Source organism: Canis lupus, chromosome 11 (genome assembly GCF_048164855.1).
Source record: "Canis lupus baileyi chromosome 11, mCanLup2.hap1, whole genome shotgun sequence".
Classification (NCBI taxonomy): Eukaryota; Metazoa; Chordata; class Mammalia; order Carnivora; family Canidae; genus Canis; species Canis lupus.
The window spans coordinates 33,703,988-33,720,520 of record NC_132848.1 but is presented as its reverse complement, the minus strand read 5'-3'; the positions used below and the strand labels follow the sequence as shown (position 1 = coordinate 33,720,520).

The following is a 16,533-nucleotide window of genomic DNA, read 5'->3' as shown; positions in this document are numbered from 1 at the left end:
CCCGCGACCCCGCGCCCCCCGCGCCCCCCGCGCCCCCGCGCCCCCGCGCCCCCGCGCCCCCCGCGCCCCCCGCGCCGCCTCCCGGGGTCCCAAGGGCCCTGTGCTCGCGCTCTTTATGCGCACGTCTCTTGCTCACACTAGAAGGGGATTTTGACGTGCTTGTTGCGGCCTCTAGTCCTTCCTCATGCAAATAGCGGCGACTTTGGACTTGGGAAGACCTGGATTCAGATTCTACCTCTGCCTTGCACGCAGAGGCTGCTTTACCAGCCCTGTAGGATTCATCCCTCGTCACCTCTGTTCCCTCGTCTGTGAAATGGGACCACAGTTCTTCCGAGTGTCTGTGGGCATTGAGTGGGTGGCAGTGTGGAGTAACCAGTGCGGGGCTTGGCCCTGCAGGAACCCGCCGTCTTCCACTCGCTCCTAGATTGTCAGCTCCGGGGAGATGAAGCGGTGGGTTCTAGTCATTCTTACATTATCCATGGGGGTGCCCCTTGCCTCCTCTTCTGACCCCATTTCACCCCAATGATTAGGTATATTGCCAACTACAAATGATCTAGGCTTAGGACTCTGCACTTTCATTTCATTTCATCTGGGAGGGAAAATCCTAAAACTTAAAGAAGTGGTATAACTTCCAGAGCTTCCTGTGACCACTATTTCTTACCAGAAACATCCAAGAGACAGGGTGTTCCTTTTTAAATCGAGCCTTGAAGTCTGCACACCCTCACTTTTTGTCAACTTGGTTAAAGATGTTAAATTGGGCAGCCCAGGTGGCTCAGCGGTTTAGTGCCACCTTCGGCCCAGGGCCTGGTCCTGGAGTCTCTCGGGATCGAGTCCCACGTCAGGCTCCCTGCATGGAGCCTGCTTCTCCCTCTGCCTGTGTCTCTGCCTTTTTCTCTCTCTCTCTGGGAGTCTGTCATGAATAAATAAATGAAAAATCTTAAAAAAAATAAAGATGCTAAATTCTCTCATCTTTATTTTATTAAAAAAAAAATCCAGGGCAGATAAGTTTTCAAATAAAAAGACAAGGTTGGCATTGATAGAAAACAAGTTTAATTAAATACAAGGGGCAGTAGCTGTAAATATAAAACATAAAATCCAAAAAGCAGGGAAGTGGGGGAAACCCTGGGTTGCTAGGAGATCTAAAGGGAGTTCCTCCAGAAACATTCATGCAAACCTGTATTCAGAGTTTCTCCTGCACCTGTTCAGAGGCATATGCCTCACTCTTGGCCCCGGCACCTTATAAACACAGGAAACACACAATGTGCATCCGAACATAAACACACATTGAAACACCCACCCCTCCACACACCCACAGACACACACCCTGATTTAGCTCTTTAATTCAGTTTGCCTCCCTCTGTCCCCAAGGGTTTGAGAAAGAAAACTGTCAACCGAAGCACTTCACAAGAGCTTTACAATCCAGTGTGTACTGTCTTCCCCTCCTGGGCTTCGGCAGCTGTGGGATTAAGGGCCATTTACTTCCTGGAGTGGATGTCAAATAGGCAGTCAGGCGGCTGGCTTCCCCCTCCACTGTCCACTCATGAGACTCAGACCTTCCCAACCATGGAAACTTGGCTGCTGCTTTAAGGATGTTTCATACTTCAGGTCAGTGGAAATCAAAAGGAAACCCTGAAAAGGAGGCAATGGTGAAGACAATGTCATGACCAGGTCCTCCTGTGTCATACCCTACCCCCCGCTGTCCTCTTCTGAGTGCCTTAGACATAGGGACAAGCCACTTGGGATTATGGTCTCCTTATGTGACTTAAGCAGCTATGGAAGAGGAGGTGGGGAGGGAAGCAGGAGGGCAGGCTAGTGTATGAGATCTGAGAATTTCATCAGAATCTTACTTCCTGGGGCACCTTGGTGGCTCAGTGGTTGAGCATCTGCCTTTGGCTCAGGTTGTGATCCCAGGGTCCTGAGATCCAGTCCTGTATCAGGCTCTCCTGCAGGGATCCTGCTTCTCCCTCTGCCTATGTCTTTGCCTCTGTGTGCCTCTCATGAATAAATAAATAAAATCTAAAAAAAAAAAAAAAAGAATCTTACTTCCTCTACCCTTTCCCCCTAAAAAATCACCAAAATGGGGGGGGGGGAAGGTGTTCTGGAGTTTGCTGATAATGATTAATAAGGAAACAGCTCACAACAGATCCCTGAACCTCAAGGAGAGTCCTTTGGTTCAAGCAAAGGTTCACTGAGAGAATCAGAAGAGCCAGTCAGGTCTCTGCCAGGCCTCGGTATTCTCATTTGTAAAATGGGACTGCTAATCCCAGCCTTGCAGGTTGTTTTGTGGAATGCATGAAATAGAACACCACAGTGCACCTTCTCATAGTGTGTGGTGTGAATAAGCCTGGCTGCAAAGGGACTTGGTCTGATTTTTAAACTCAAGTTTAAATGCTTTTCATTGTTGATGGCAAGCTTTTTTTTTTTTTTTAAGATTTATTTATTTTAGGGAGAGAGATAGAGAGAGAGAGAGCGAGCAGACCAAGGGAGTGAGAACAAGCGTAGGGGGAGAGGGGCAGAGGGAGAAGGAGCAGAAGACTCCCCACTGAACAGGGAGTCCAACGATGATATGGGACTCAATCCCAGGACCCTGAGATCATGACCTGAGCTGAAGGCAGATGCATAACCCACTGAGCCACCCAGGTGCCCTGACTATAAGCTTTAAGAGCTAAATCTTTTGCCTATAAAATTCCTTGGGCTGGAAAAACACAAAGGAGAACAAAGTGGCATAAAACAGAGTAAGCAAAATAGGATGAGGCTTACTGTACTATGAAAAGAAATGGGGGCAGTGAAGAGAATATTCACATTCTTACCTCAAAAACTTCAACATCTGAATTGACAAATGAGATTTTGTGTGGGTTGGGCAGAGGAATTCCTTGCTGCAATTTTGCTAAAATACAGAACAGAATGTAAGATAACTAGGCACAGACACAGAAGTTTTGGCAAACTTTTTGTTTAGTTAAAGGTGAATAAGCAGCTTTTAAATAATCTATCTTTTCCTTCTTCCCGATTCTGTATTTTCATTCTATGTTCCTTACATTTTCCTGGTATAAATGCTTATTTTGTTAATAAAGTGCTTAATAAAAATGCGCAAGCAATTAGGTGCATTTGGATAGTAGAAAAATGCTGGCAACTTGTCCAATTTATATTTTGAAAACATCCTTATTAGTGGGTCTGAGAACATTTTATTCTCTGATACAAAATGTATTTTAACGAAGCCAAACTCAGGATGCTGTAGTTTGTGAACAACTGTATGAAGAGAGAGGACCTAGAATTGTCCTTCATTAAATCTGTCTATCCAGATGGTGGTCTGTGCGTAAGAACTGCAGAGATGTCTTCTGGGGAGATTAATCTCATTTCTGGCAGACCTGAAGGAGATTCTTTTACTGCCTCAGGAGAGCGGTTTCAATCTCCTTAACTCAACCAGAGTTTAGCCATTCTTTCTGAGTTCTGTGGGTAGTGTTACTAACAAGTCTTGGACCTGGAGTAACTAATTTTTCAACCACCTCCCTGATGGTACAAACTGTAAATTCTGGCATTGGCCTAGATTCACACAATCATATGATAGAAGTACAGGCTTTGGGGTGGAAAAACAATCCCCAACATTTAGCTAATGTCAGAGTCAAATGTTTCCCAAGAATCCCCTTACCGTTGGCCAGTGGGAGGATTCCAAAGTGGAGAATGGAGGACAGAATATTCTCAAACCTCAAGACCTAAAATGAAAGGGGATACTAAATCAGTTGCCAAGTCAGGGCCTTTGAAAGTACCGTGCCTGGTCTGGACGTGCACTTTCCCAGACCTAATCATGACACAGGGCAATAATTAGAATCTCCTCATAGAGATAGTCTAGATTTCCAGACACTGAATGCTATTTTCTGGGAAACCATATTACACAGTTTCCCAATCTTTTTTCCTCTTTGAGGACGGACATTTCTACTCTCCTGTATGGTGGATCATGGTGACAACAGATGCAGAGGGACCACATGGTGCCAGCAAACATGGCAGCTTAGATATCTACTAAGACAATATAAACAATTATTAAGTATTCCAGTTAGTGGTCTTTCCTTACTTGAGGTCCTTTGTATTATGTGATGCTCTATAGTTAACAGTATCACCAGAATGTCCAATTTATCTTGAATAAAGTTGTTAAAATTTAGCAAAGTGTTAGTTCCTGGAGAGATTCAGGTATTAAAAATAAATGGACTATAGGGCACCTGCGTGGCTCAGTCAGTTGAGCACCTGACTTTTGGTTTTGGTTCAGTCACAATCCCGGGGTCATGGTCTCAGGGTCATAGGATTGGCAGGGTCAGGTGCCTTGCTCAGTGCAGAGTCTGCTGGAGACTCTCTCCCTCTCCACCCCCTCTCTGCTCCTCCCCTCTATATGCACGTGTGTGAGTGAGCTGTCTCTCTCATAAATAAAATATTAAAAAAAATAAATGGACTATGATGAATATCAATTCACTCAGTGAATATATTTTGAACATCCTACATGCTTAGCAAAGCTTTGCAGCTTAGCAAGGAGGACTCTGAAGCTGACTTCCTAGGTTTAGCTCTTGTTTTTACCACTTCTGTGATTTTGGGAAAGTTCTTTAACCTCTGTGTGCCTCAGTTTCCTCTACTGTAAAATGAAAATAACAGCACTAATGTCATAGAGTTGGTCTCAGGATTAAACAAGTTAATATTATGTTAAATGCCCAGTATATACCACTGTCATTTTTTTTTCTTCCAGAAATGTCATTATTAGCACTCCCTGTTGTTGATACTAAGCAGTTTCTTTGGGTCTTCCTGGAAGACTTGGACTTACTTCGCCCCTCTAGGCTCAGGAAATATTATTTCTCATAAATATTATTTATGAGAAAGTCAGCTAGGTGTTCTCACTGATTATAGTCTGTCATCCATCAAATGGCTATGCCTGGAGGTGCTAACTAAATGTCAATATCTGGCATGAAAGATGTAACTTATTTTCCAGCTTGTTGACACTAATGCCCTGTTCCTAATCTTCCCATCTTCTTTAAAATTAAAGAAATAAACATCTTGTTTGGTCTCCTGGATAAATTCTTGGGTTTCCTTGCTCTTTTCCTCAAATCTATTCCTCTCTTAATAGCTGCATCTGTTAAACACGATAATAAATTCGGTACTTATCATGTCCCAGTACTGCCTGGGAGAGATCAAGTGACCTGACCAAGGCCATACAGCCAGTAGGTGGAAGTTCACTCTTGCGGTTTGACCTCAGAGTTTGTGTATGTTACCATTATGCTATGCTGTCCCTTGACATAGAGGTGGCAATAACTGAAATTAACTTTTATAAAAATAATGGCCATCATTTATTTAATACCTACCATGTATTCAATGTGCTAAATGAATTTCACACATAATTCCAGCTAATCATCTCAACAACCCCAAGGCTGTAATCCCCAGCTACTTACACTGGCCATTCTCTTGGTTGGATTTATCTTTCTCTGTAATATTTTTCAGCATATAATATATATTTGCTTGTTGTCTTCCACCCTTCACCTATCTCACACATATCCACACATACATGTGCACGCACATGCACACACACACACACACACACACACACACCAGAATAGGAGTGCCCAACAGCAGCACTATTGACATTTTGGGATGGATCCTTCTTTGCTGTGGGGTTGTCTTGTGCACTGTGGGATGGTAAGCAGCATCCTTGGTTTCTATCCACTAAGTGCCTATAACACCTCTCAGACTGTGACAACCAAAAATGTTTTCAGACACTGCCAAATGTTCCTGGGGGCAAAACTGGCCCTAGGTGAGAGCCACTGCTCTGGAATATAAGTGCCAGAAGGGTAGGGACACCAATAAGTGATTTGGCTGATCTTCCTGTAGTTTGTAGGGAGGGGTTTGTTTCCAAGTCACTGTTGGGATATGCTATTCCAATCAGGAGGTCACTAGGCTGGGGCCCCCAGAAAGGTATCTGCACAACCAGGCTTGATGCGATTTTAGGAGATGGCTTATTAAGGCTTCAACAAACAAACTTAATGATGGCCTTAATAATTTACAGATAGCCTTATCCTTTGGGAGTCCAGATCTTATATTTAACTCTTGAAGATTACTTTTCCAAAAAATGAAATCTCCCTGAAAATGCCTGTTTTCCCTCCAATATTACATAGGTCCTAGTTTTTAAAAAATTCTTGTAAAAGTCTTTCTGAATAGAGAAGAGTGAATTGGAGAGTTGCTGTCCTGCTTAAAAGTTAATGGAGTTGGTGGACAAGAAGTTACACAAGGAGTTTTAAAGTTAAAACCTACACTCATGGAGAAACCAAGTACTTAGAGGCTTAGGAAATAGTCATCCAGCTACTATAGAGGAAAATTATCATTTTTCCTTTGACAGGGAACTCTGAGCTCTGATTCCTACCTCAATATTGCTGCGACTGGACTCTGGCAAAGAGAGGCGGAATCTGAAACAAAACAAAATAACAAACATCAACAGGAAAAGTTTAAAGGGTGGAAGATTTAAAAACAACCATCTCAATAGAAAGGAACAAAAAGGAAAGGGGATTTTTTTAAAGGTCCATAAGCCACTATCTTAAAAAAACCACACAGACTGGTAAGGATATAGATTTCCACTATGACTTTACCCTGACATTTGCTGCTTAAGAAGTGGAGCTTCCTAGCAGAAGGCTTGGATTCGTAACCAGGATGGGTTCCCCAAGTGCATTTGCTATATGGGACTTACTGTTGGCAACCCGATTGCAGAGGAATCTTCAGAAACAGTTTTCAGCCTCCAGCCATATCACCCTGAGCGTGCCCAGTCCCATCTGATCTCCAAAGCTAAGCAGGGTGGGGCTTGGTTAGCACTTGGATGGGAGAAATAGTCTACAGGTCTTCTTGGTCTGAACTCCCAGAATACACACCTGATTTTTCATGCATTGTAATAATAAAATGAAGCACTTGTAATCAACAGGGAGGATCCCTTCACTTCACAGATGGGGAAACAGGTCCAATTAATTTAGGACCAGAACTCAGATCTCTTGATGCCCATCCCAAACCTTCCTTCTACTATAGGATCTTGCCTCACCTTGCTTTCCCCCTTAGCTTTCCATGGCTCACTTTTGCCAGGGGAAGAGTCTTACTTCTTTATTTGCCTTCTAATGGCTCCTCATCTCCAATCTTGGTCTTCCCCAGTCTGTCCTCCATATCATTCCCAGAGTGAGCTAAATGACAAGCATGTCTGATGAGGACTCACTCCTGTTCAAAGTTATTCAATGGCTTGAGTCCAAGTCACTTATATGGCACACAAACCTTTCTGTATTCTGGTGCCCAGCTGCCTGTCTGCTCTTGCTTCTTTTCATTCTCTACCTTGAATTTTATACTCAAGAACTGCTTAGTGCTATGCTGTTTTATTTATTATTTTATTTTTTTAAAAAGATTTTTATTTATCTATTCATAAGAGACACACAGAGAGGCTGAGACTCAGGCAGAGGGAGAAGCAGGCTCCTTGCAGGGAGCCTGATGTAGGGCTTAATCCCCGGACCCAAGGTCCAGAATCATGCCCTGAGCCAAAGGCAGACACTCAACTACTGAGCTACCCAAGTGCCCCTATCTTATTTTCTTGAATAGGCTCCACATCCAGCATGAAGCCCAAAACAGGGCTTGAACCCACAACCCTGAGATAGAGACCTGAACTGAGATCAAGAGTCGGCACTTAACTGATTGGGCCATTCAGGCACTCCTATGCTGTTTTATTACTCAGGCACTATAGGGACGCCTGGGTGGCTCAGCGGTTGACTGTCTGCCTTCAGTTCAGGTCATGATCCCATGGTCCTGGGATCAAGCCCTGCATCGGGCTCCCTGTGAGGAACTTGCTTTTCTCTCTGTGTCTCTCATGAATAAGTAAAAATCTTTAAAAAAAAAAAAAAAAAGGTCAGGCACTATATATCAGAGGTTAAAAAATGTGTTGGCTTCAAAACTAAAATCCTGAAAAATTAAAATTAACACATGCCCATAACAAGTAACATCATGGTGACTAGTCACTTTAACTCAACTCCACTGGTGGTTAAATTTACATTATATTTAATGTGGAATGCATTTGAATATATGCAATATATTTGGGGCTGGATTCTCCAAAATTAGAGTGGATAAGGTCATAAAGATCTTAAAACAACTGTAAAATATTTCCTTGAATATTCCATGATACTTCTGGCCTCTGTGTTTTTTGCTTATGCTGCTCCCTCTTTCTGAAATTGTTCCTCCCTTTTCTTGTTGACTGGTTAACTTTTTAAAATTGTTTAAGATTTAACTCAGGTGTTACCTCTTTCTGTTATTACATTTAAGGAGGAGACAGATATTAATGGGAGAGGTAAGTTTGCTTACTATCAGCCAATATCACGTTAATATGAATTGAGTTTTGCGACTGCTTTAAAGCGATAGGCAAGTTTGCTTACTATCAGCCAATATCACGTTAATATGAATTGAGTTTTGCGACTGCTTTAAAGCGATAGGCAAGCATAACTCTTTAAAAAGAGTTAAATCTGACAAAGATCAGAGATGGCATCAATGGCATTGTGGCTCAAACTGAGTCAGAATCGAGGACCAGAATCTTTAGGGCATCTTTAAAGGAAGTAAACTGGGCACCTAGGTGGCTCAGTGATTGAGCATCTACCTTCCTGTGGAGAGCCTGCTTCTCCCTCTGCCTGTGTCTCTGCCTCTCTGTGTCTCTCATGAATAAATAAATAAAATCTTTAAAAAAAATAAAGGAAGTAAGCTGAGCAGCTGAACAAACACTTGAAGTCACTGCTGGAGAAATGTGAGGGGGATGCTTCCCCTTGGCCACACTTCCTTTTATGATGGGCAACCCAAGCCAGGTTAGAAATTCTGGCGGAGCAAAGAGCACTCTGTCCTCCTTCTGAAAAACACTCAAGTGCAACTCTGCCCACTAGGTGGCGACTGAATTCAGTCTTTCATTCTCAAACCGAGCCCCTCAATCTGTTTCTTAATGCACTACTGCTACAAACTTTATTACAGAACCACAAAGTTGTTGGGGAGAAAGGGAGCTCAAGTAGTCCTACCTTGCAGACATATGTGAGTATAGCTTATTTAAAAAGTTTTGGAGAAGATTTACTGCCCTGATTGAAACCCAGAGCAAAAATCAAACAGTTTAGCATGTCAAATGATGGTGGGGTCATGATCCGGGTCCATATTGCAAATATGGCATAATGAAGTTCAAGTGGACCAAGGCACAGGCACTCACAATGCCATTCCTCCAACCCTGTGGCCATAGCAGACACTGAAAACCAATTCTCGCACTCAATATTATACAATAATTGTCTATTTGCCCTCTGACTCGGAACTCTATTGAGTCCAGAGCATGTCACATTTAGGCACTTAGTATTTATTCATTCAATCAATCATTCATCTGCCCAGAAGATACTTATCAAACACCTAATATATTTCAGCCCTGTGACGGGTTCTGGAGATAACGATTCTGAGTGAGACCAAACAACAGCCACTGCTCTCAGGTAGCTCAAAGCCTAATGGGGAGAGGCATACATTAATCAAGTAAGCCCACTGATGACGGTTTAATCACAGATTGAGATAAATGCTTCGAAGGAAAGAAAAAGTTCAGTAAGGCAAATAAGAGAGGAACCTGATCTAAATTGGCAGATGCAGGAAGGTTTCCAAGCTGGAATGTTTCCTTGAGCTGACATATGAAGGGTGAGCAAGAGTAAAAAGGCAAATTGGGATGGGGATCCTTGGGTGGCTCAGCGGTTTAGCGCCTGCCTTCAGCCCAGGATGTGATCCTGGAGACCTGGGATTGAGTCCCATATCAGGCTCCCTGCATGGAGCCTGCTCCTCCCTCTGCCTGTGGTGCTCTCCCTCTCTATTTATCTTAAGAGCAAGGAATCTATGGAGGGTTTCTAAAAAAAGGAGATGATGTCTGTGTTTTGTAAAGATCAGTCTGGCTGCAGTATGGAGAAAAGATAGGCAGACCAAGAGGTTTTCTAGGTGACCCTTCTATGCTCAGTAATGCTCTAGGCTATGTGAAGAATTTTAATTATAATTATGATGGACAGACAGAAGCTGTATGTATAGGAATCAATTAGGGAACAATGCAAAGCAGCATGTATTTGGTGCTCCTTTGTGGGTTTACACAGCACACTGACTTACTGCAGGACCTTCTAAGAAGGTCCGAAAAGGTGAAGAAACCAGTGTGGGTTGGAGGTAGGAGTGTGAGTGTGTGTGTGTGTGTGTGTGTATAAGATTTGGGGTGGGGGAGAATAAACTGCCCTTTGATAGAAGCACTCTGTACAGTACCATGTACAAGCACTCCACCATTTCCCTTAGGACTCAGTTTTTGCCTTTTAATCTGAGTGCTGCTCTCACCAGGCCATGGACCTGGAAGGTAGAAACAATTGCCTTTCTCTTTACTATCTGTATTAAGAACAGTATAGAGTACATAATAGGTGCTCAATAAATTGTCATTAATGAATTATAGATAAGTGAGCAAATAAAGGATGTGTGGGGAAGTGTTTAGTAGAATTGGGGTCACTCTGAGAGTGAGCCAGCCTAAAGCAGAATGTTCACTTTAGGGAGTTATGAGAGGTAAGACTGGCTTGCTTGGAAGGCAGTAGGAGAGCCTGACAAGCCCAGGCTGTGGATTTAATCCACGATGAAGCTTTTTTTTTTTTAAGATTTATTTATCTATCTTAGAGAGGGAGGGAGAGAGAGAATGAGCGGGAGGGGCAGAGGGAGAGAGAATCCCAAGTAGATTCCGCACTGAGCATGGAGCTTGATGTGGGGCTCAATCTCACAACCATGAGATCATGACCAGAGCCAAAACCAGGAGAGTCAGATGCCTAATCGACTGTGCCACCCAGGTGCTCCCAACAATGAAAGGTTTTAATGTGAGGAATGTGTTCAACCCACACTGGTATTAAAGGAACCCTCTTGATGAGGAAGAGATCCTCAGTGTTTTATCTTCATTGCCTTCTACATTCTGGAAATTCCCCCAATAAATTTGGGAGAAGGCAAAGAAGTCATTTGGAGTTTCCTCCTCTGACGGCGGCCTCCCACGGTGGCATTCCCCTGCCCTGGCTTTCATAGTAGCTCAGAGGGAAGGTGGAGATGGCGGTTAGCCCAGGTGCTAAGCCTGTGTTCTGATGACTTGTCTAAAACATGGTTCTGACAAAAATTGAATCCATTCTTCCCAGACTGTTTTCCTTTCTGGGTATCTTTTCGGATGGCTTACATTGGGAAATGTTTATCTGCCCAAGCTGTGAGAATCGGGTGGTGATTCTATCTGCTTGTAGCCAGCTATCTTTGCATTCTCTGACCTGGAAGGGGTTGTAGTGTGTTTGTGTGTGTTTGTGTGTGTGCTGATGTTACTGGTGGGGGCCTAGTTTAGGAGTGTCCAATGCTTCACTCGTAGCAATGTCAAAATTGTTCCAAAGTTCTAAATGGCCTAACAATACTGTATATTTGATTGACTTGATCTTTGCATGCAATTAAGAAAAAGGGTTAGAATTTAGTCATCTATATGGTGACCAAAAAAAGGGTAAGTGTTGTTTAATTTGGTCTCAGAAATGTCTTCTATGTGAATCAACCTGCATTGGGGTTATCTCCCAATAGAACTGTGTTTGGAACAAAAGTCTCAGTTGTAGATAGACCAGTACGAATTGGTTTATGACACTGAGGGCCAACTCTAAGGCCTTTTTAAGGCTGTCCTGACTTATCCTGTCTTTTGGGACCAATTTCTCCCTCTTATTTGGTCAAAATTTGATCCCAGAAGGGGAAAAGAGAATAAAACTCGACTGTTAGTAGTAACAAATATTTCTTGAGCACTGGTTATGTGGGGAACACTGCACTTTTCAGATATTACCTTGTCTACCCATACAACCGCTCTGTGGATAGGTGCTCTGTTTTGCTGATGAGGAAACTGATATTTAGGGAAATTGATTGACTTGCCCAGGGTCACACAGCTAGCAAACGACAGAGATGGAATTCAAAATTAGACATGCCTGACTACAGGGCTGTGCTCTTAATTAGACATACTCATAGAGGTCACGATGATTACTTGAACTCTCTGCTTCTACTTTCTTTATTTCTCCCTTCACTCTATTTCTCAACGCAGCTGTGTGGAAAGCTATGTGCTTTTTCTTCCACTGCAGGTCACCCACTGCCTGTGGATTCTCATCTTCTATCAAATCTTCACATTGAGAAAGGACAGGCTTTCTGCTTCAATTTTGTGAGTTCACACTCATGGGTTTCCTCTTCTGGGCAAGGAAGGATATTTACTGTCTAAATCTTCTAAGTTTTTGCTAGGCACCACATCAAAGACAGTGTAATGTCGTAAGTGAACATTCATGGCTGTGAAAACCACTCATCCAGGTTCAAGTTCTGGTTCTGCCATTCAATAGCTCTGTGACATGAGCAAGTGATTTGACCTCTATAAACTGTAAAACAGGGATAATAAGCTATCTCCAGGTCTGTTCATTAAATCTACAGACACTGATTGAAGACCATGCCAGGTCCTAGACATACTGGGTTGTGAGGTTTAAATAAAGTAATAAATGTGAAGTTCTTGGCACAGGACCAGTAGACAGTAAAGGCTCAATAATAAAGTAGTCATAAGTAGTAGAACAAAAGGCAATTTCTATAATAGCCATCACTGGGTGTAAAACAGGGGAATGAGGGGTTTCCTGAACAGGGTTTTTCTGAATAGGAGAACTCTTGAAATGATCTTTCCCTGGCTGAGGCCAGCTCCTAATTTTAAATAATAGCCATAGCCAACCTTGAACACCTAACAAGCACTTTACATGTATTAACTCATGTATTCCTGACAATAACCCCCTGAAGTGGATTGTATTATATCCTCATTTTAGAGAGAAGGAAATGGAGGCCCAGAGAGGTTAAGTAACCTACCTGAGACCCCACAGCTAATTAACAGCAGGGTGGGGATCTGAACCAGCTAGTCTGACTCTAAAGCCTATGATCTCACTGCCTCTTTAAACTTACCACACTGGATTGGCCTTGATTTGTGTATCTTCTGCCTGTGTAGCCAGCCTGGAGCAGCTCCAGAGACACATTCAGGCAGGGGATGTTTAGAAAGGTGTTTTGGGGGTTAGTATTCTGGGAGCCTAATTTGGTCTTCTCAGGGATGCCTCACTGATCCCCACCCCCCTTTACACCTCTTGGTGCTGTGTCTCTCTGACCTCACCCAAGACCGAATCAGGCCATCTGTCTGGAAAAGCAGCACCTCTGGGACCAGGAATGGAGGCACTGGCCAGGGCAGTTGCAGGAGGTGGGGCTGCCCCTCCTGGGGCCACAGGTGAAGACACTCCTTCAGCACAGCCTCTGCTCTTCAGCAGTCTTTCATGGGCTGCTTTGGGACTGAGTGATGCCTGGTCTATCCTCCTTGTCCTCTTAGTGCCCGAGGTCTGCTGTAGAACCGCCTGCCAAAGCCACCCCCCAATACAATGCAGGTGACCTGTGCAGTGGGACACGGCCTCACTCAGAAGGGCCCATGCTTGGTTTAATGCCCTGCTGTCTCCATCTTGAAATCCTCCATAAGGTTTTGAACAAGGGGCTCCACATTTTCATTTTGCAGTGGGCCTTGCAAGTTAGGTAGCCAGTCCTGCTCAGACCCCTCTAAGGTCTCAGGAAGCTTCCCCGGCTGGAGAATCTAAGGGAGACCACAGGGGAATGCGGAGGACACTCCAGGAAGGCAGGAGTCTTAATCTCAGCCTGTGTTGGCCAGGTCAAAGCATGTTTATAGGCCGTAGGAAGCCAGAGAATGGATCCACATATTTCTTTGGGGGACATGCATTGAGCAGGTTGCAATCCTTTTTTGCAGTTACTCCTATAAGTAAACCTAAAGGCCTCTGAACATGCAGTCTCTAACCAAGACGAACGCTGGAGAGGAGAGTCTGACTGATTTAAGCAGAGAAGTGAATCTGGTTTCTTTCTTTGTTCCTTAAGGTTTCTCTTACTGGCCACAAGCCTGAAGCCCCATACTTATGAAATCCTTACTTCCATCCTGCCAGTAAAGCAGACCCTTGCTCAAGGGCACACATGGTTTCTCCCTTCTCAAGAGCTTGCTGCCTCAATCAGTGGCCCTGTCCCCTTCATCCCCCATCCCTCCAGATTTCTAGTCCCCCTTTCCTATCAGCCCTGTCCACAGGCTGCAGATGGAGGACTCTGGCCTCTCAGATGCTGCCTCTCCCTCATCCACCACCCCTTTCCTCCTCCTCTCCTGTGCTCTGGCTTCCATCCTCTCAACTATTAAAACTGCCATCCCTAAGATGACCTATCAAGATTCAGAATTTCATCAGCCTTGACCTTGTGGAGATAGGGACATGTTATGACTTCAGGGGCCTTAGGTACTTTTGCCTCTGGGACTCCTTCCTCCATAAAGAGATATTAAAATTATATTGGAAGGCTATGTTGTTATAAAGATAAGTATAATCCAGCAGGATTCTGTTCATTTTTAAATTCTTATTTTAAAATATATTAAAACACTTTCATGGGGTCCCTAAAGTATCCATGGGCTCTAGGCTCTGCGCCTGCTGAGACTAACGGAGAAATCAGCCCTGTGTTGCAGAGTTGGGTAAAATGTAATAAAGCCTTCTTGAAATCTTTTATCTCTGGGAAACCATACTGCCTTTTTTGTTGTTGTTCCTTTTATTGGGAAAATAATATAGTTACAAAGAAAATCTTAAGGAGAAAACCCTTGCTCAATCCATATCCTAACGCAGCTCTTCATTTGTGATTCAGTTTCTCATCCAGATGGAAAGCTATTTTACATATCTGACTGCTGTGTTCACACAATTTTGTATTCTCTTTGTCCTATTTAATATCATTTTATTGAAAGTACCTTCCAAGTTTCTGTAATAACAGCTTCATAACCATCCAGCTGACTTACGGTTATTGACTTACTTTTCCTTTCTGTTGATTTCCTGTTTTTTTCCAGACTCTGCTTTCTCTGGCAGAGAATTTTTATAGAATTTCTTTTCCCTTCTGTGGGTTTCATCTGGGCCATTTGGTCACTCTGATTATCATTCCTCCTCCCCCCAGATAGTTTGATTCATAGCTTCAACTGTTGCCTTCACAGGGCCAAGGAAAATGGGCTTTGCAGACAGTTCTTCTCAATGGCAATTACTTTCCAATTGTCTGTGGACGTGACCTCTCTGATCCCTTTCATAGCGCATGGAGTTCATTTGAGAGCCAGCTAGGCCACTGCGCATGGTTTTGTTAAACTCCATGTTCTAGTAATGGGGTCAGAGGGTCAGAGCCTGAAGGTACCTCATAGATGACCTCAGTCCAACTTCAGTATTTTACAGACAAGGAGACTGAGCCACAAAGAGGTTCATAAATTTGATCATGGTTCTAGAACCAGTGGCTAGGGATTTGACATTTTGTTCCTCAACCTCAAAGTTTCATGCTCTTTCCTCAATAGCATGCTACCTGAAGTTGTTGATGAGGATCTTTTTTTTTTTTTAAGATTTTATTTATTTATTCATGAGAGATGGAGAGGGAGAGAGAGAGAGAGAGAGAGAGAGAGAGAGAGAGAGAGAGAGGCAGAGACACAGGCAGAGGGAGAAGCAGGCTCCATGCAGGGAGCCTGACGTGGGACTTAATCCCAGGTCACCAGGATCACGCACTGGGCTGAAGGCGGCGCTAAACCACTGGGCCACAGGGGCTGCCCTGATGAGGATCTTTTATGTATATTATGGTACCATTAGAATGTGAGTTTATATTATGGAACTATATTTACACTTATTTGGCCACTCATTTTATCTGAACATTATCTAATGGGAAGAAAAAAAGAAAGGCTCCACACCACAGTTTTTAGTGAAGCCCATACTTTAAAATCATCTGGATCACGACAAGAGGAGCGTCTAAGTGATTCATGTTCTATCTAGTGGTAACTTCCCCTGTTCTGTTTATGTTCACTTTGTGTCTATGGGCTGCTGAATCACTTATAACTAAGGTTTTCAACAGTCGAATCAACTAAACTTACCTGTTCAGAGACAACGAGCAGACCAGTCTTTGTCCCAAGATAACCAGGCCAACACTAGTACTAGCAACCTGCAGACAACAAAAGCGTTCGTTACTAAGAGGATTGACTCTGTCTATTTTGGCCACAAATATCATTTCTTGTAGTAGCTCCACTTTCCCTCTCATTGCTAAGAGGTACTGGAAAGAAATAGCTTGAAAATGTACTCTTGCAGATAGGAAACCTAACTATAATGACTTTTTAAGGATCTCCCTTAAATTATTTTTCTATTTTTTTCCTAAGGTCTTTTCTCATGTACTGTGTATGTGTTTGTGTGTGCACATGTGTGTGTGACATTTTGCTTAGATTCATAGTAGTCCTTTTCTGTTGTATTGCATTTGGCCTTCATCTGCTCAAATAACCTTGAATTCCATCCTGATTGACTTATTTTGGGAAAAAAAGAGTCAGTTATCAATGTAACTGCAGTGGCAGGAAGGGCACACAGGAAGCAGAGGAAGGGAAGAGCTATTTTACCCTGGAGGGGGTGTGAGCACTGGCCTCCCATA

General features: G+C 43.3%; 1 protein-coding gene across 15 annotated transcripts in view; it reads right to left on the bottom strand.

Annotated features, from left to right (window-relative positions):
- Positions 1-1,027: 1,027 nt before the first annotated feature.
- The window catches only part of BPIFC (BPI fold containing family C), a 60,830-nt gene continuing 45,324 nt past the window's right edge, over positions 1,028-16,533 (bottom strand). For 11 of the 15 annotated variants that reach the window (XM_072844197.1, XM_072844201.1, XM_072844199.1 and 8 more), the window contains 5 exons: positions 15,992-16,059; positions 6,389-6,431; positions 3,647-3,710; positions 2,811-2,887; positions 1,028-1,629 (listed from right to left, as the gene is read on the bottom strand). In XM_072844197.1, coding sequence (XP_072700298.1) covers positions 1,507-1,629; positions 2,811-2,887; positions 3,647-3,710; positions 6,389-6,431; positions 15,992-16,059 — 375 coding nt within the window. In that variant the 3' untranslated portion in view covers positions 1,028-1,506. Of the gene's footprint in view, positions 1,630-1,847; positions 2,017-2,810; positions 2,888-3,646; positions 3,711-6,388; positions 6,432-15,991; positions 16,060-16,533 lie in introns of those variants that run through there. The other 4 variants (XR_012039311.1, XR_012039312.1, XR_012039314.1 and 1 more) reach the window with 4 other exon arrangements.